General features: G+C 49.1%; 1 protein-coding gene across 2 annotated transcripts in view; it reads right to left on the bottom strand.

Annotated features, from left to right (window-relative positions):
* The window catches only part of CFAP46 (cilia and flagella associated protein 46), a 351236-nt gene that overhangs the window by 231977 nt on the left and 99336 nt on the right, over window positions 1–19923 (bottom strand). For both annotated transcript variants that reach the window (XM_088476936.1, XM_088476935.1), the window contains 3 exons: window positions 12298–12424; window positions 9643–9770; window positions 8324–8463 (listed from right to left, as the gene is read on the bottom strand). In XM_088476936.1, the coding sequence (XP_088333062.1) occupies window positions 8324–8463; window positions 9643–9770; window positions 12298–12424 (395 nt within the window). The remainder of the gene's footprint in view (window positions 1–8323; window positions 8464–9642; window positions 9771–12297; window positions 12425–19923) is intronic.

Here is a 19923-nt window from a genome sequence, read left to right as displayed (position 1 = left end):
AGACTGATAGCCTGGTAGGAAACAGCGCAGCAGAACCTGACCTTACACCGGAGGAGAGGTATGCAGGGGGATCCCAGACCCTAATGCCGCCGTTTTCAGCATCCAGCAGCGCTTGCCAAATCACAGAAAATGGCCGCTGAGGAGCAGAGTGAGGGCAGGGCTGGGGGAGGAGCGCATGCAGATGCCAGACCGCAGTGGAAAGGCTGTGTGCAGCGGGGGAGGCGCCGCCTGCTGAGCAGGGAAAGCGCACTCCCCTGGCATGCATTTAACCCCTGGGACGCCGGGCGTTTTCCATTATCGCGCAGTCCTGTGTCCCCGGGGGTAGTGGAAGCGCAGGGTATGGTGAGCCTGGCTCCACGCTGCAGCCGGTCCCCAGGGAGCCCCCTGCCTGGGGACTAAAGGACTGTGATACAACTTTCGGCGGAAACCCACTGCGGGTCCCGCCGCTTACCTGAGACCCCCGTGAATCCAGCCACAGTCTGGGCAATGAGGGGCACCGCTAGTCGTGACCCTGATTGCCCACCAGGATCCCCGGATCAGTACCGGCGTTCTGGTACCAGCGGGGTTTGTAGGAGTGGCAGCATGGACATCAATAATGACTGTCCTATGCTGGAGCACTCTAGTTGTGCAGCCACAGCTGCGAAGAAATATTCAGGGGCCTTGAAAAGACCCCCCTCTGTACGGTGCGACTGGTTCCAGCCAGGCACCGACGAAAACTGGGTAGCCTGAGGCTCGGGGGCGGGGTATAGGAGAGGGACCCCAGTGCATCCTGGGAGGCTGAAAAATTTAGCTCTGTGGTGCCTGGATGTCTGCCGCCATCGCCTATAACCCAAGGAATCCTGTGTATACCCTATGGAATCTGAAGTAAAAATAATAAGAGTTATGGTTAACATACCTCAGTTAACTCTTTTTCTTCGAGGTCCACAGGATCAACCTTGGGGGTATATAGTTGGAGTGATCCACTGCACCAAACAGCTTACAGCTTTGAAGCTCCCAGCATGCATAGGTCCTCCTCCCTATATACCCCGCCCCCAGGCACAGGCATTCAGTTTGTAAACAAGCCCAACGGCAAGAGACGGACAATGGAGAAGGAAATACAATGTACACAAGAAACACTCTCAAAACACGAAGAGGGAATCGGTGATAAAAAAAAAAAAAAAAAAAAAGAACAGATCCCAACTGAGGCCAGGTGCGTCATGGTGGGTGCCCTGTGGACCTCGAAGAAAAAGAGTTAATTGAAGTATGTTATACCATAACTCTTATTTTCTTCTTCAGGGTCCATAGGGTCCACAGGATCTACCTTGGGGACGTCCTAAAGCAGTTCCCTTAAGGGTGGGGACACTCCTGAGCAGAGAGGATAATCCGCCGCCCAAAGGAAGCATCCTGGGAGGCAAAAGTATAAAATGCAGAATTTGCTAAAAGGTATGGATGGAAGACCAAGCGGCCGTCTTGCACAGCTGTTCAGCCGAGGTGCCATGTCTAACCACCCACGATGGTCCCACAGAGCTAGCAGAATGTGCTGTCACCTTGTTCAGGACAGGGAGATCAGCCTGAGAAATAGTCAAACACAGCCATTGAGTCAAAGACTGTTTGTTAGCTGGCCAGCCTTGTTTGTGAAAACCATATAAACACAAAGAGCGCATCTGATTTCCAGATGGAGTTGGTACGTTCCACGTAGATACGCAGAGCTCGGACCACATCCAGCGAAGCTTCACCCCTAGAAAATTCTGAACACTGAAAGGCAGGTACTATAATCTCCTCGTTCGTATGAAAACGGGACACCACCTTTGGAAGGTAACCGGCTCTAGTACGGAGGACAGCTCTATTCTGATGAAAAATCAAATATGGAGAGCGACATGACAGTGCTGCCAAATCAGAAACTCTGCGAGCTAAGGAAATAGCGAGAAGAAAAAGCATCTTCGCTGTCAACAATCTAAGGTCCACCTTATCCAAGGGTTCAAAGACAGCAACTTGCAATACCCTGAGAACCAAAGATAAATCCCACGGTGCCACCGGAGGTACAAAACGGAGATTGCAGACGGAGAACCCCCTGCAAAAATGTTCTAACATTTGGCAGGGGAGCAATTCTGCGCTGGACCCAAACTGACAATGCAAAAACCTGAACTCTCTAGGTAGCTAGGCGAAGCCCTAAGTCTAACCCAGCCTGAAGAAAGGCAAGCACTCGTTAGACCTTGAAGACCTTAGGGTCATAACTTCTGTGGGAGCACCAAAGAAAAAATGAATGCCAAATCCTGTGATAGATGCGGGCAGAAGCAGGCATCCTTGCCCTTAGCATCGCCTGGATCACAGAGGCAGAGAAACCCTTCGCATTTAAGACGGAAGACTCAAAAGCCATGCCGTCAAAGCCAGCCGAGGTAAATCTGGATATAGGCAGGTACCCTGCGCTAACAAATCCGGTCGTAAAGGCAGTGGAAGTGGACTGTCTATGGATAGACACGTCAGATCTGCGAACCAATATCTCCTGGGCCAGGCAGGAGCTATTAGTATTATTCTGCCGCCTTCCTGCTTGAACTTTCTGACCACCCTTGGGAGGAGGGAGATTGGAGGAAACAGGTATGCCAACCTGGTCCCACCTCATCACCAGAGCGCCCACGAAGGCGGCTGAGGGGTCCCTTGTTCTGGACCCGTACCTGGGGACCTTGTGGTTGTGGCATGATGCCATAAGGTTTACGTCTGGTAGTCCCCACTTGTGCACCAGGATTTGAAAGAAGTCCAGATGAAGAGCCCATTCTCCGGCCTGTATGTCCTGGCGACTTAGAAAGTCCGCTTCCCAGTTGTGGACTCCTGGGATGAATATTGCGATTGCTGGAAGATGGCATTCTGCTCACAGCAGAATGTTAACCACTTCCCTCATGGCTGCCGGACTTAGTGTGACTCCTTGATGGTTGATATAGACCACTGTAGTCGGGTTGTCGGACTGAATATGGACAGGCCTGCTGTGAAGGAGGTCCTGTACCAGAATAAGCGCTATGTGCACTGCACGAAGCTCCAAAACATTTATCTGTAGGTGACTTTCCTGAGCCTTCCACCTTCCCTGAAAGGTGTGATGACCTGTCATCGCTCCCCATCCTCGCAGGCTTGCATCCGTGGTAAGGAGTACCCACTCAGGGACCCATAACGGACGACCCTTGTCTAGATGAGTCTTCTGCAGCCACCAGGCGAGGGAGAGCCGAACCTCTGGCGAAATGCGGATCATATGAGACTTTATCCGATGATAGTGACCATCCCAATGAGACAGAATCCATTGCTGCAGGGACCTGGAGTGGAACTGGCCATAAGCCACCATGTCGAATGTGGATACCATGGAGCCCAGCACCTGTATTGTCAAGTGAACTGACATTTCTTGCTTGCAAAGCAGACTGTGCACACGGGATTGTAGCGCCGCAATCTTGTCCTCTGGTAGAATAATCCTCTGACCCAGAGAGTCCAGAAGAGCCCATAAGTGCACCATTTGCTGGGTTAGAGAAAGAGAAGACTTTTACCAATTGATTATCCAGCCGTGCTCTTGTAGGCAGACAATGGTCATCTGAAGATGACATTGTAATATCTCCTGAGATTGTGCTAATATCAGGAGGTCATCCAAATATGGCAGAATCCTGATTCCTTGTCGTCTGAGATGAGCCGTCATGACTGCCATTATCTTGGTAAATACCTGAGGGGCTGTGGTCAGCCTGAAGGGTAGAGCCTGAAATTGGTAATGTTTATGATCTACTACCAATCTCAGAAATCTTTGGTGAGATTGTGCAATAGGAACATGCACATATGCATCCTGTATGTCTAGGGAGACCATGAAATCTCCAGGCTCCATTGCCAGCATAATTGACCGTAGGGTTTCCATACAGAATTTGGGCACATGGATGAATCTGTTGAGAGACTTCAGATTCAAGATAGAGAGATGTGACCCATTCGATTTCTGAATCCAAAACAAATTTGAATAATAACTCCTTCCCTGTTGCGTCAAAGGAACGGGGATTATGACTCCTGACCTCAGGAGGGCCCCAATAGCCTCCCGGAAGGCTAAAGACCTGACCGGGTCTAAAGGAAGGGTTGTACCAACAAACCTCTGAGGAAGATGCGTCAGGAACGTAGTCGTCTGATGCCAGGCATGAGAAGACTGTAGAAGTCAGACTCCAATAATGAGACCCCCTAAGGGGAGGCCCATCCCATCAGGCAGTGGGCTTATCGTCCGTCTTGGAAGCAGGACATCTGGTTGACCAGGATTTCCTGGTCTGCGTTTTTTTGTGGGAATTACCCTGTCTAGAGGAAGACTGCCCCTTTGCCCTACTCTGTGGGCGAAAGGACCGAGCTGACGACTGCCTATACCTAGGGGTAGTCGTAGATGGCAACCTCGCAGACTTAGATGTTGCCAGAGAAGAGACTATGTCATCCAGCTCTGGTCCAAACAGTACCTTCCCAACAAAAGGCATTTTAGCCAAAGGGTTCTTCGAGCTGCAACCGAAGTTGCCGATACCCTAGAAGCCAAGATACCTGCATCAATGACTGCTTCCCCCATATACATAGCTGCTTCTTCATATGACTGAGATAAGACAGCTGTTCTCTGGTAGCATTCGGCATGCTATCCTCCAGAGACTTCGTCCATTCTTCCATAGTTTTGGCTACCCAAGCTACAGCCATAGCTGGTCTGGTAATAGCTCCAGAAAATGAAAACACTAATTTTAAATAGTTATCAAGTTTTCTATCTGTAACCTCTTTTAATGAAAATGCTGCAGGAATGGGTAATGTACAGCTCTTCAGCAATCCAGTTACATGAGCATCTACCGATGGTGAACGTAACAAATGGGAAGTTCCTCCAAGTGCAAATGGGTATCGAGAGGTTAAATTCCTTGTAGCATGGAAATGATTATTTGGAGTACAATATGCTTCAGATATGAGATTTGTCAGTTGTGGACTGAGGAAAATATCTCTTATGCCCCTGCTTTACTGCCACTGGTCTATTCGCCTGCACCTGCTGAGGGGCTATAGACTGCAGCATACTCTGACTAGAGTGAGCAGAAGAATCAAACCAACAGGGATTCATGGGGGAGATATACATAGAATGATGCAAATGCTGTGGTTACCCCATATCAGAAGGCAGTATTGTGGCAGGAGCACCAAACGCTGTGGCCCTGTCCACCAAATGCGACAAAACCTGAGACCAAGAGGCCACCCAGGGTGATTCTTGTGCTGGTGCATGTGTACAAGATAAAAAAAAGGTGGCTGTTTACAACAGACACCACACAACCCATCTTGTACAAAATCCTGGTCAGACAGGTCTGCCAAACAGGATTTACATGACTTCAGCACAGGAGGCACATGCTTCTCTCCTTTACCTTCAGACATGGCAATGTGTAACAGGTATAAGGTATAAATGCAATATGACTTAACACAAGTGAAAAACCCTGAACACCTTCAGAGGGAAGAGGAAAAACACAGTGATAGCTATATCTGACAGTTTTGAAAACAAAAAGGCAGTATAAATACAGCAGCTAGCATTACAGTCACATACAATGCATAAATATAATCAAATGCTAATGCAAATGGACTCTGAATCAACTGACCATCCCCTCAGGGGTATTGGTAGGGTATAGAGTGCTATATACCTGACCCAGGGGAGAGGAATACAGGGAGACAGACCACACCTCTGAGACCAACAGCTTTCAGCAGCGCACCCAAGGTGGACTGTGAGAGTCTCGCACACAAAGTGGTCAGAAGTAGCAATCTAGACACGAGAATCCGCAACCGGAAGTTGTGTCTGAGCTGGGGGAGGAGCTGCCTGGGGAGCGCCTGTCTCCCCTAAGCTGCGATTTTGACGGCACGGGTACGCTTGCCTGCCAGTAGTAGACGCTACCTAGTGGGCTCTAGTGCGTCTACTACCCATCCCCGGTGACAGAAGATATTGCCCCGGCCGCCTTAGTGTCGTTAAATGAGAACTTCACATGCAGCTAACTTCGGTGTGTTTCCAACACCGGAGGCCTGGACTGTTTCGTGCACGATTCCCCACACGAGGAATCTCTTACCTGCCATCTCCGTGAATCCGATGCCACTAGCTGAGCCACGCTGAGGCCCGCCGAGGTAGGAGTCGCGAATATGCGTCGTATTCGCCGCCTAATACCGCTTAAGTTAAAAAAACTAAAGTAAATCAAAAAAGGAAAAGCCTGGGACTGCCTAGCCCTAGGCAGTCCTGCTGTTAAAATGATGCGTCTGAATACTTGCCACGAACCAACAAAAAAACTGAATGCCTGTGGCTGGGGACGGGGTATATAGGGAGGAGGACCTGTGCATGCTGGGAGCTTCAAAGCTGTAAGCTGTTTGGTGCAATGGATCACTCCAACTACATACCCCAAAGTAGAGCCTGTGGACCCTATGGACCCTGAAGAAGAAATACACACTAACAAGAAAAGGTGACGTAAATAACCATCACCAATGTGGGCGCCAATATATATATAAAACCAAAGACTAATTACTAAACATAAAATACATTTGTAGCATGGAAATGCTACAAATGTATTGTAGGTAAGCACAACAATAATAATAATAATAATAATAATAATAATAATAATAATAATAATAATAATAATAATCACACAATAATAATATATCATATACAATAAAAATTGATAAGGACTAAGGCCTTCATTCAGAGGCGGCCGTACGGTCTACGACCGCCTCGATGTTTGGCCAGTGCGCATGCGCACGAGGGAGCCGGCTCCCTCGTGCGCATGCGTGAGACCTGCTATGACCGACAGCGCTGGTCGTAGCGGGTCTCTTTCCAAAGGGGGCGAGCTGTCGATGTTGATTGACGGCTCGCCCCGTTTGGAAGGCGGGTCGGGGGGGTGGCAGCCCAAACGGAGGCGTTCCCATGGGAACGCCTACCATTTGGGGGAGGCCCCACTGACATCACTAGTGATGTCAGTGGAGAGCTTCCGGCTCTGACAGAGCCAGAAGCTCTCCGGGGCTTACGACAAGTGAGACCCTACCCTAGGGTCTCGTCGTAAGCCCCGACGGTCGCGATGGTCTCTGACCATCGCGACCATCAACGGAGCGGTCGTTAGAGCTGTGGGTGTAAACCCACAGCCTAACGACCGAAACAGAGGCGGGCGGTCAGGATGCAAGCGGCCGCCCAGTTTCTGAGCGACCGCTTGCATCCTCCGACCGCCTCTGAATTAGGCCCTAAATATCTAGGGATTCAGTATGATTTACCGCCGGTCGCAGGTAAGCCGGGCAACGGCTGTGGACAGCTGCGGGGGGGGAGGGTTAGGTTTAGGGTTCCCAGGGGGGACTTAGGGTTAGGGACCCCCCCGGGAGGTTAGGTTTAGGCTAGGGGAAGGGGGGGTTAGGGTTAAGGCACCCCCCGGGGGAGGTTAGGGTTAAGCACCCCCCTGGGGGACTTAGGTTTAGGTGGTGGGGAAGGAGGGGTTAGGTTTAGGCACTTAGAGGGGGGATTAGGGTTAGGCACTTAGGGGGGAGGTTAGGGTTAGTCACCCCTAAGGGAGGGTCATAGTCTCTGGGGGAACACCATTGAAAGTAAAAATGACAAACTCTGCAATAGGTGCGGGCTGAGGAAGGCTTACGCGCCCTGAGCATCGTCTAGACCACAGAAGGAGAGAAACCATTGGCCTTTAAGAGGGATGACTCAAGAGCCACAACGTCAAAGACAGACAAGGTAGGTCTGGGTGCAGGCAAGGACCTTGTGCTAATAGATCCGGCCGTAGAGGAAGTGGAAAAGGAGTGTCTATGGAGAGACTCCGTAGGTCGGAAAACCAATGGCGCCTGGTCAGGCTGGAGCTATCAGAATCACCGTGCCGATTTCTTGCTTGAAATATCGGAGAACCCTCGGGAGGAGGGAGATCGGAGGAAAGAGGTATGCAAGACTGAAGTCCCACCTCACTGCCAGAGCTTCCACGAAGGCTGCTGAGGGTTCTCTGGTCCTGAACTCATACTAGAAAGAAACCGGAGTACCCGAAGCAAACCCACGCAAGCACAGGGAGAATCTACAAATTAGGGCCGTAGTGGGAATCGAACCCACAACCTCAGGGCTGTGAGGCAGTAATGCTAACCATTGCACCGTCCTTGCTGCCTCTTTTTGATACACATGAGTAGTACATAATTTTTCATTACTGCGAATAGTGCCGATAAGAAATTACAATTATCAGGTCTAGAACCCAATAATAAATATTCCCCATATTATTGAATTCATCCAAAGTAATTTTGATTACAAGGATGCCCTTTATAAAAAAGACACAAGCTAGCTAACCAGCGTTCATTCTCCCATTAGCTTTAGTTCTCATACAGCAGTACTAACCTCTGCACTGATAAATCTAATTTCTGCAAGAATTCGTAATAAAACCTTCATGTCACTGAACAATTCTATCTTGGGCTTTGACGATTCCAGCTCTGAACTCTTTCCTTCATCCACAGCGCTGGTGACAGATTTCTTTTGTACTAATAAAAGGTTAAAAAAAACACAGAAAGCAATTAAGTTAAAGCAATCCATATACAGTATTTATTTACCACATGTCAAACACATGACTTCAGGCAGATGGGATTTGCAGGCACTGCAATGTCATGCAACAGTGTCTTTTGTCTAAGACCACAAATCCAACGCGCTTATCTGATCAGCCTGTGTGTCTATTTACACTCCGAAAAAGTCAAAAACATTGCTTAATCCATTAAATAAAGCACTGTACCGTAAAACCCAAAAATCTAAAAAGATTTTATAGCATTCCAAGAAATTAACAATTAGAAACGGATTTACTAAAGGATAATGTGTACTAAGACAAGTTATATCCATCACATTACCACATTATTAACTAACATTTGCTTTGTCAAATATTAATTGATACTAAAATCTGATATAACCCCCAGAATCATGCAGAATAACTCCACAAATTACAGCCACAAACATATTAATATACAATAAAGCCAGGATATTTTAAAGTGTGGTTTTGCAAACCACCATTTGTGCTGTGATTACAATCCCGGCTCTGTGGGCTTCTTAACCTCCTGTTATATTTGTGACTATGCCTCAAGGAGCATGTTTTATGTTGGTTTTTTTCCGAGGGTCATCACTTTACAGATGTGTCCACATACATCTTACCTCCGTGTGCTACAAGTCACGTTAAGCATAACACGTGAGCTCCGTGCTACATGGGAGCATCGAGCTTCTTTTCGTGCGATCTTTTACCTTCAGATGAGTCTTATTCACAAAGTGAATATCACGCATAAGCAGCTTCTGCTGATTAAAATGATAAGTGGCATGCCTATTCTCTATGGGTGACTGTGGGTGTATCTGCATGCGGAATGCTACGTTAGTGTTAAAGTGTCACAGCCGCTGTTTTCCACACCAGGTTCCGTTGTGATGATATTACAGACTCAGCCGCACACAGAACACACACATGCAGCATATCATTCTAATCAGCAAAGTCTGCTTGTGCATCCTATTCGCATCGCACTGCGTATAAAACGCATTTGTAGTGAAAAAGGCGCCCAGCGCCGGCCGAGTTGCACGGGCACCAGTGGCTTTAACGCGCCCTGTGTAACGCGACTCATAATGTAAGGAGGATAGACAAGGATGGACATACAGTATCTGTGCGAAAGAATTGGCAGTTATAGTGTACTTACAGACATCCTGTCTTATTATACTCCACCGGCCGTCGTCATATAACAGGCAGAATCTGCACGCTGCCCTACACACATCCCAGACTCCTTGTCTCCGGGCAATCTTTGCCAAATCCGCCCACAGTCTGACCCTACACATAGGAAATCAGTCATGTACATTAAAGAACAGTAGTATAATAATGTAAATATACAGTAAGTGCATTTTTCAGAAAGTTAATATTTCTCCTTGTATCAGAGGACAAGTGCTAGTCCTTTATAGTAAGGGCTCATTCTACAAGCACTTCAGCTAAGATCTCCAGGTCATCGCACCACACCTGTTCCGAACCATAGCGCACACTAAGGACCTCATTCAGAGCCGCTCGAAAGCGGCCCGATGGTTTGCGAACGCGCATGCGCACACTTCACTCTGCGCGTGCACGAACTACTCTGTGCTCGCCCAGCCAAGACAGCCCAGTGTAATGAGTGACAGGACAGGCAGTTTGTAGGTGATAACAGGGGCAGGACACTAATAACGGGGTGTGGAGGTGCTAACGCAGGCGTGCCGAGTGTTTCAACGCCGTTTTTAAGGCGTGCATAATTAACAGGTAGCGTCATAGTACACGTCACATGCTTGTTTTTTACACTGAAGTCCTCGCAGTGCTTGCGGAAGACGCTGCGATTGCTACCGATGGTGCACGATGTACCAATGTTTTAATACACTTCCTGGAGATGACGTGCGCTAGTGGGCGTCTCTACACAGGCTAATGGGTGTCTACATACACAGAGCGATCTCTCGTACAGCCAAAGTGGGTGTGCTTATGCCTTGGCGAGTGAGCACTTCCCATGGCATCACTTTGAAAAATTTGCATACGCTGGATGTGAGCGATCGCATCTAGCGAGCGGTTCTGAATGAGGTCCTAAGCTCTATTATCTCAGTAATACCTCTTTCACATCAGCCAAATAACCAAGGTTATTGCTGTGTCAACCCGGGTTGCGGCTCAGTAAAAGTAAAATAACCAGGTTCTAGTGACCCGGCAATTCAACTCAGGTACCGAGCAGGGTTGGACCCGTTACGTTGCAGTGTAAACTGATGACCCGGTTCACCGGACCAGAGTCCCATTTACAGCATAGGAACAGCTGGCTCACTGGCACTTGGAGATGATGTCATCTCCAAGCACCAGCAGAAAACGTAAAACTGCACCTGTGTGCAGTGTAAACAGTCCGAGTCGGCAATAAGCCGGGTCGGAGCCGTAATGTGAACAGGGGGTCTCTGTCCCGGGTTGGAACCATGCTCCAGATCCTGGGTCAGACCCGGGATTTTAATGTAAAAGGGGTGTTATACTTCCTGCTAGAGCTGTCTTTACTGTGCACTATAGTGTAAATAGTAGTGGCGCTGGTACCATAGCAATCAATGATCACTAGGTCACTGTGCATTGTATAAGAGCCAGCAAAACAGGGCAGCTCATCTTATTTTCTTAGCATGTAAAAAATATGTAAATACCTAGGGTCTCATTCAGACCCGCTCGCAAGCGGGTCGATGTTGAGGCCCTGCGTACGCGCAGAGGCAGCACTGCGCTTGCGCAAGCCCCGGAGCGAGAGAAAAATTATCTCGCTCCGGGGCTCACTACAAAAGGGGCGGCTGTCGATGGTGATCGACAGCTCGTCCTGTTTTCTAGGCGGGGTGGCTGGCCAAACATAGGCATTCCCAAAGGAATGCCTGCCGTTTGGGGGCGACCCCACTGACATCACTCATGTCAGTGGGGAGCTTCCGGCTCTATTAGAGCCAAAAAGCTCACTGGGGCTTGCGGCAGCCAGCATAGAGACACCCACTGCCGCTATCTCACATCCGTAATACCTTGCAGTCCTGCGTATACAGCGGGAACATCGAGTAACATTGGCCCCTCAAGCAGAATTGCAGCAAGTCTGACCTCACTTAGAAATTGCTAACCTCCGCCACATGCAGTACTCAAGCTGCGTATGCCATCGCAGTGGCTAATTTATGCGCTCCCATGCAACGGCGTTCAAACGGACAGGCACGCCTGTGTTTCTCCGACCACTCCTACATCACCACCCCCATCACTCTGCGATGGTTTTCTTTCTGCGTGAGAGATCGCAGAGCGATAGCAATGCTAATTCACGCACGCACACTGCGATGCATACGCATGCGCAGTACACACCATTGACCGATCTCCCATGAGACTTTGCTAGCGCCGGGCGTCTTTTCTCGTTGAAATTAAGTCTAAATCGTAATGCGATGGGACTAGGAAGCACCAGCAGACTGTGGATATGTGACACATCTGAGTGTGACGGAGTCTCTGAATCTGCAATGCAGCGGCTGCAGCTTTTTTTCATTCCAAGTTTCATTGTGGTTCATATACAGAGTCACACACACATATACAAGTGTCACATAGCAAACTAATCAGCACAGTCTGCTGGTGCATCCTCATTACAGCGCATTGCGTCTTAGACGCATTTTCAGTGAAAAAAGATGCCCGATGCTAGCAGAGTAGCGCGGGAACTGGCTGCTTACTCACGCCAGACAAGTCGCTCTGCGTGGCGTATTCAGGCTAGATGTATGAGGACACATCTGTAAGAGCTGATTGGTTGGTACTTTATCTCTCTGCAAGGCTTAGTACAGTTCCCCATTGTTACTATAGCAGAAATACTAGTGGTACCCACCTTACAGTGTCATTTATATTTCCTGTATGCTTTAAATGCCCATCAGCCTTCTGGACACACTTTGTATGGTGTTGAGCTTTCATGCATAGGAAATAGACATGTCCTGTGTTGCTTTTACCTGTGGAGACTGACAACAAATAACCCCAAAATGTTATAAATTGCCATAAATCTTCCATCACAAGACATGCACTAGAGCCAGTTCTTCATAAACAATGACATTATCCATTGGCAGCTAAAAGATGATTATTCGTTTATGTAACAATTAGTAAACAAAAATACAAAGTCATCAATCCTTCAATGTGATGGTAATTTTAAAATACCAAGTAAAGGACATTAGTATATCAAGTAAAGGATATTAGTATATCAAGTAAAGGATATTAGTATATCAAGTAAAGGACATCAGTATACCAAGTAAAGGATATTAGTATACCAAGTAAAGGATATTAGTATACCAAGTAAAGGACATCAGTATACCAAGTAAAGGATATTAGTATACCAAGTAAAGGATATTAGTATATCAAGTAAAGGATATTAGTATTCCAAGTAAAGGATATTAGTATACCAAGTAAAGGACATCAGTATACCAAGTAAAGGATATTAGTATACCAAGTAAAGGATATTAGTATTCCAAGTAAAGGATATTAGTATACCAAGTAAAGGATATTAGTATACCAAGTAAAGGACATTAGTATACCAAGTAAAGGATATTAGTATATCAAGTAAAGGATATTAGTATACCAAGTAAAGGATATTAGTATATCAAGTAAAGGATATTAGTATACCAAGTAAAATATGAGATATGGTAAGAACTTACCCTTGTTATCTCTATTTCTACGAAGTCCATAGGGTTCCACAGGATACCTTGGGGTATAGGTGTGACGTCAGTCGCAGGGCACCAAAGAGTTAAGCTTTCAGCCTCCCAGGATGCACTAGGTCCCCCTCCTATACCCCGCCCCCAGGCCAAGGCACCTCAGTTAGTTACCAAGCCATAGGCCGGAGGAGGAGAAGGAAGAGAGAGAACAAAGATCTGGACACATACAAGAATCACATTCTCACCAGAGGGAGACGGAAAACCGGTGACCAGAGCAAAGCCCATCTGCAGCACAGGTGCGACAGGGCGGGAGTCCTGTGGAACCCTATGGACTTCGTAGAAATAGAGATAACAAGGGTAAGTTCTTACCATATCTCATATTTTCTACTTCAGGGTCCATAGGGTATCCACAGGATACCTTGGGGATGTCCCAAAGCAGTATCCTTTAAGGGTGGGGACGCTCCTGTGCAGAAAGGAGAATCCGCCGCCCGAAGGAAGCATCCTGAGAGGCGAAGGTGTCAAACCTGTAATACCTCACGAAGGTATGGACAGAAGACCACGTAGCAGCCTTGCAGATCTGAACTGCCGAGGCACCACGTCAAGCTGCCCACGAAGGACCCACAGACCTAGTGGAATGAGCCTTCAGAGAAGGAGGGACCGGTAGGCCTTCATGAAGATAAGCTTCAGAAATAGCCATACGGATCCAGGCTGCCAAAGTTTGCTTTGAAGCAGGCCAACCCTTTTTACAGAAGCCATAGAGGACAACAAAGCGTCCGACTTCCTAAACAAAGAAGTGCGGTCCACTAAGTCCTTAAGGCCCGCACAACATCCAAAGAGGCCTCACCCACGGAAAGACCCGGTGAGTTAAAGGCCGGAACAACTATTTCCTCGTTAACCTGAAACTGGGAAACAACTTTGGGGAGAAACTCGGGCCGAGTGCGGAGCACTGCCCTGTTCCCATGAAAAAAACCAAGAAAGGGGGTCTACAAGAAAGAGCCCCTAACTCAGAAACACGTCTGGCTGAAGCAACGGCCAGAAGGAAAACAGTCTTAGCTGTTAGCCATTTAATATCCACTGAGCCCAGTGGTTCAAATGGCGGTCCTTGGAGAGTCCTCAGGACCACAGCCAAATCCCAAGGCGCCACAGGTGGAACAAAGGGCGGCTGAATACGGAGAACACCTTGCATAAAGGTGCGCACATCCGGGATTGTAGCAATCCTACGGTGAAACCAGACAGATAGGGCCGAAACCTGTACCTTCAAAGAAGCAAGGCGAAGCCCATGATCTAGTCCCGCTTGCAGGAAGGCGAGAATCCGAGACAGACGAAACTCCCGCGGTGCATAACCTCTCGGTCGACACCACTGGAAGAACGTATGCCACACGCGATGGTATATCCTCGCGGAAGACGGTTTCCGAGCTCGTAACATGGTACACAGCATAGAGCTGGCAAACCCCCAGGACCTCAGCATGGCCGTCTCAACAGCCACGCCGCCAAAGACAGCCGAGTCAGGTCCGGGTGAAGACAAGGACCCTGAGACAGAAGGTCCGGTCGTAGCGGCAACCGCAGAGGACTGTCCACGGACAGACCCTGAAGGTCTGAGAACCAGTGCCGTCTGGGCCACGCGGGAGCTATCAACAGGAGCGTCCCTCCTTCCTGTTTGAATTTCCGGATTACCCGTGGAAGAAGGGAGACCGGAGGGAACAGGTATGCGAACCTGAACGTCCACCGGACGGACAGAGCATCCACCAGAGACGCCCCTTCGTCTCTTGTGCGAGACCCGTACACCGGCAACTTGTTGCTGTGCCGGGACGCCATGAGGTCGATTTCTGGAAGACCCCACCTGTCCACCAGTAGTTGAAAAACGTCCGGGTGCAGGGACCATTCCCCTGGATGAACGTCCTGGCGACTTAGAAAGTCCGCCTCCCAATTTAGCACTCCCGGGATGAAGACCGCTGATATGGCCGGAAGATTGCGCTCCGCCCAAACCAGGATCCGAGAGACCTCTACGAGAGCCGCCCGACTGCGAGTTCCTCCTTGCCTGTTTATGTAGGCCACGGTGGTAGCATTGTCCGACTGGACCTGCACCGGGTGACCCTGGAGAAACCGCTGTGCCTGCAGGAGAGCATTGAAGACCGCACGGAGTTCCAAGATATTTATTGGAAGCTCCGCTTCTGTCGGTGTCCACCTGCCCTGGAACAAGTGTGGACCCGAAACTGCTCCCCAGCCTCGAAGACAGGCGTCCGTTGTCAACAGGACCCAATTTGGAACCCAGAACGGACGTCCCTTGTTGAGGTGGGTCATCTTTAACCACCACGCAAGGGACAGGCGAACCTCCGGGGTGAGCACAATCGTCTGGAACTTCAGAGACTGAGGCAGCCCGTTCCACTTGGACAGGATCAGGTGCTGCAGAGGTCTAGAGTGAAACTGGGCGTATTCCACCATGTCGAACACCGACAGCATGGAGCCCAGTAACCTCATCGCCGAGTGTAAGGACACCCGGCGGCTGTGCAGACAACTGCGCACCCTTGACTGTAAAGCAGAGATCTTGTCCTCCGTCACGAAGATCCTTTGCTGTCCCGAGTCCAATAAGGCTCCAAGATGCAGAATCCTCCGAGACGGGATTAGAGTGGACTTCTGCCAGTTAATTAGCCAGCCGTGCCGTTGCAGCAGTGCAATGGTCAGGTCCAAGTGGTGTAACAGGAGCTCTGGAGATCCTGCCACCAATAACAGGTCGTCCAAGTACGGCAACATGCGGACTCCTTGCAGCCGCAGAGAAGCCGCCATGACCGCCATAGCGTCCTGTATGTCCAATGACACCATGTAGTCCCCAGGTTCCAGCGCCAGAATGATGGACCGTAGGGTCTCCATCCGAAACTTCGGGACCCGCAAAGACTTGTTGAGTGCTTTGAGGTTGAGAATCGGACGATATGACCCATTGGGTTTCTGTACCAAAAATAGATTTGAATAGAAACCCTGGCCCCTCTGGGAGAATGGAACAGGCACTATAACTCCAGCCTGGAGCATAGTGTGCAATACCTTCCGCAGCTCCGTAGCCTTGTTCCGGTCTGATGGTAGACCCGTGGTGAAGAATCGAGCCGGGGGTCTGTGCCGGAAGGAGAGGGCGTACCCGTGAGAGACCACCTCCAGAACCCAAGTGTCTGTCGTAGTGAACGACCAACACCGGGAGAACTGCAGCAGGCGGCCTCCCACCCTGGGATCCCCCAAGGGGAGACCCGGACCGTCAGGCCGCAGGCTTGTCATCTGGCTTGGGGGCCGGACGTCTGGTACTCCATGCCTGTTTCCGGGGCTTGCCCGATTTCTTAGGGCCAGCCTGTCGAGGAAACGACTGTGGTTTGGGCCTGCCCTGGGCCCTAGATGACCGAAAGGACGATGGTCCAGAACCAGAAGGAGCAGCGGCCGACGGGAGACAAGCAGATTTGGCTGCCGCCAGCGTGGCCACAATCTTATCCAGATCCGGACCGAAGAGAACTTCTCCGGTAAACGGCAACGCTTCCAGACCTTTCTTGGATCTGCGTCCGCCTTCCAGGATCGCAGCCACAAGGTGCGACGAGCAGCTACCGCTGCTGAAGAAATTCTAGACACCAGAGTACTAATGTCTAGAGCCGCCTCGTTGATGTAGGTGGCCGAATCACAGAGATTGCCAATCAACTCCGCTTGTTCGGCCGGACAGTCGGATTCAAAAGAAGCCTCTAATGAATCCGCCCAGCGCTCCATCGCTCTGGCAACCCAGCAAATGGCCATAGCCGGCCGTGCTGCCCCCCCTGCAAGGGAATAAGCGGACTTCAGGCAGATTTCTACCTTGCGGTCCGTAGCATCCTTAAGGGAGGACATGGATGGCATCGGCAATGTGGCACTACGGACAAGACGGGTCACGTGAGAATCCACCTGTGGAGGGGATTCACACTTAGCAAAATAATTATCCGCGAACGGATAAGCCACCGCCAGGCGTCTCTGCGGCTGGTATCTTTTGCCAGGTTGTTTCCACTCCTCCTCTAAATGGTCCACCAACTGACCCGAAAGAGGAAAGACTGTGGCATCGCCCTTCACATCTTTGAAAAAGGCATACTTAGATTTAGCCGCTGGGGGAACTTCGTCCTCAATCACCAAGGCTGTGCGGACCGCCCGAATAAGTCCAGGAATATATACTTTGGACTTAGCATCAGCGTCCTTAGTATGGAAAGGTTCCTGATCGTAAGGATCCAGAATCTCCCCATCATCAGACGTCCCTTCGTCATCCTCATAAGGAGCGGACAGAGACGCCACCGGCCTTTTATGAGGCCGCATCACAGACTCCCCTTGCAATACATCCGACAAGTGCTGTAAAGAACTCGTCAGGGAGTTAACCCACGCTGGCTCCTGAGAACCCGGGAGCGGGGAAATAGGGAGACTGTGGGGTACCACCAATTGTCGTGGGAACCCCTGCATGGGTGACGACACCACAGACTGCTGGGACAAACCCATCGGAGTAAACGCGGGCTGCGGAGCTAACTGGCCCACTAAAGCTGTTAACGCCTGAGCGAAACAAGCCCAGGGCGGCTCCTGTACCGGTGCTGTAACCGTAATAGGCCGCGCCATGGACAACACTGCCGGCAAAGGCCCTCCGCGCTACCCTCCCCCTCCGCTAACGGTACTTTGCACGTGGTACACTGTAGCCGGAGGGGAAAATCACTTTCAGACATGATGGCACCACGTATGTGACCTCTCTCACCAATTAAGTATTAAATAGGCGAGAGACCACCCTGCAGCACCGCACCGCAAGGGCTTTAGCAGAAAGAACAGGGACAGTAATAAAGCTGACAGTTTAGTGAAGAATAGTTACAGGCAGCGCTAGCACAGTCACATACAATGCAGAGAAATAACAATTCCTGCACTAACAGCGCTGATCACTCAACTACACAGACACAGGGCCTGGTAGGACACAGCGCTGCATACACAGACCTGAGCCACAGCGGAGGAGAGGTATGCGGGGGGACCCAGACCACGATGCTTCCTTCCAGACTTCCAGCAGCGTTCACCATGCGTTGCAGAGAAGATGGCCGCCGAGGAGCAGAGAGAAGCTGGCCTGGGGGAGGAGCGCTGACACAGGACCAGTCAGCACAGTGCAGAGAGGGCTGTGTGCAGCGGGGGAGGCGCCGGCTGTGAGACAGGGAAGGCGCGCTCCCCTGGCATGCATTTAACCCCTGGGACGCCGCAGCGCTACCGCTCTGCTGCGGTCCGCTGTCCCAGGGGGTAGTGGAAGCGCAGGTTGGTCGCCTGGCTCCACGCTGCAGCCAGTCCCCAGGGAGCCCCCTGCCTGGGGACTTAGGACCATGTGATCAGCGGGGACCCACCGCGGGACCCCGCTGCTTACCTCTGTCCCCCTTGAATCCGGCCATGGTCCGGAGCATCTGGGGTCACCGCTAGCTGTGACCCCAGACGCCCACCAGCATCCCCGGATCAGTACCGGCGTTCTGGTACCGGCGGGGTGTAGGGAAGACAGCATGGACGTCAGGACTGACTGTCCATGCTGTTCATCCAGTTGTGCAGCCACAGCTGCATGAAGAATAAGCTTCAGGGGCTCTTCTAGCCCCCACTCCAACAGGTGCACCCGACTCCGGCCGGGCACCAAACTAAAAACTGAGGTGCCTTGGCCTGGGGGCGGGGTATAGGAGGGGGACCTAGTGCATCCTGGGAGGCTGAAAGCTTAACTCTTTGGTGCCCTGCGACTGACGTCACACCTATACCCCAAGGTATCCTGTGGATACCCTATGGACCCTGAAGTAGAAAGGATATTAGTATATCAAGTAAAGGATATTAGTATACCAAGTAAAGGATATTCGTATACAAAGTAAAGGATATTAGTATACCAAGTAAAGGATATTAGTATACCAAGTAAAGGACATTAGTATACCAAGTAAAGGATATTAGTATACCAAGTAAAGGATATTAGTATACCAAGTAAAGGACTTTAGTATACCAAGTAAAGGATATTAGTATACCAAGTAAAGCATATTCGTATACCAAGTAAAGGATATTAGTATACCAAGTAAAGGATATTAGTATACCAAGTAAAGGACTTTAGTATACCAAGTAAAGGATATTAGTATACCAAGTAAAGGATATTCGTATACCAAGTAAAGGATATTCGTATACCAAGTAAAGGATATTAGTATACCAATTAAAGGATATTAGTATACAAAGTAAAGGATATTAGTATACAAAGTAAAGGATATTAGTATACCAAGTAAAGGATATTTGTATACCAAAGTAAAGGATATTCGTATACAAAGTAAAGGAGATTCGTATACAAAGTAAAGGATATTAGTATACCAAGTAAAGGATATTTGTATACCAAAGTAAAGGATATTCGTATACAAAGTAAAGGATATTAGTATACAAAGTAAAGGATATTAGTATACCAAGTAAAGGATATTCGTATACAAAGTAAAGGATATTAGTATACCAAGTAAAGGATATTCGTATACCAAAGTAAAGGATATTCGTATACCAAGTAAAGGACTTTAGTATACCAAGTAAAGGATATTCGCATACCAAGTAAAGGATATTAGTATACCAAGTAAAGGATATTAGTATACCAAGTAAAGGATATTCGGATACCAAGTAAAGGATATTAGTATACCAAGTAAAGGATATTCGTATACCAAGTAAAGGATATTAGTATACCAAGTAAAGGATATTAGTATACCAAGTAAAGGACTTTAGTATACCAAGTAAAGGATATTAGTATACCAAGTAAAGGATATTCGTATACCAAGTAAAGGATATTCGTATACCAAGTAAAGGATATTAGTATA

This window comes from Taudactylus pleione, unplaced genomic scaffold (assembly GCF_031769625.1).
Source record: "Taudactylus pleione unplaced genomic scaffold, aTauple2 ptg000198l, whole genome shotgun sequence".
NCBI classification, from domain to species: Eukaryota; Metazoa; Chordata; class Amphibia; order Anura; family Myobatrachidae; genus Taudactylus; species Taudactylus pleione.
Note: the sequence above shows the minus strand (reverse complement) of the source record. Positions and strands in the feature narration are given on the sequence as shown.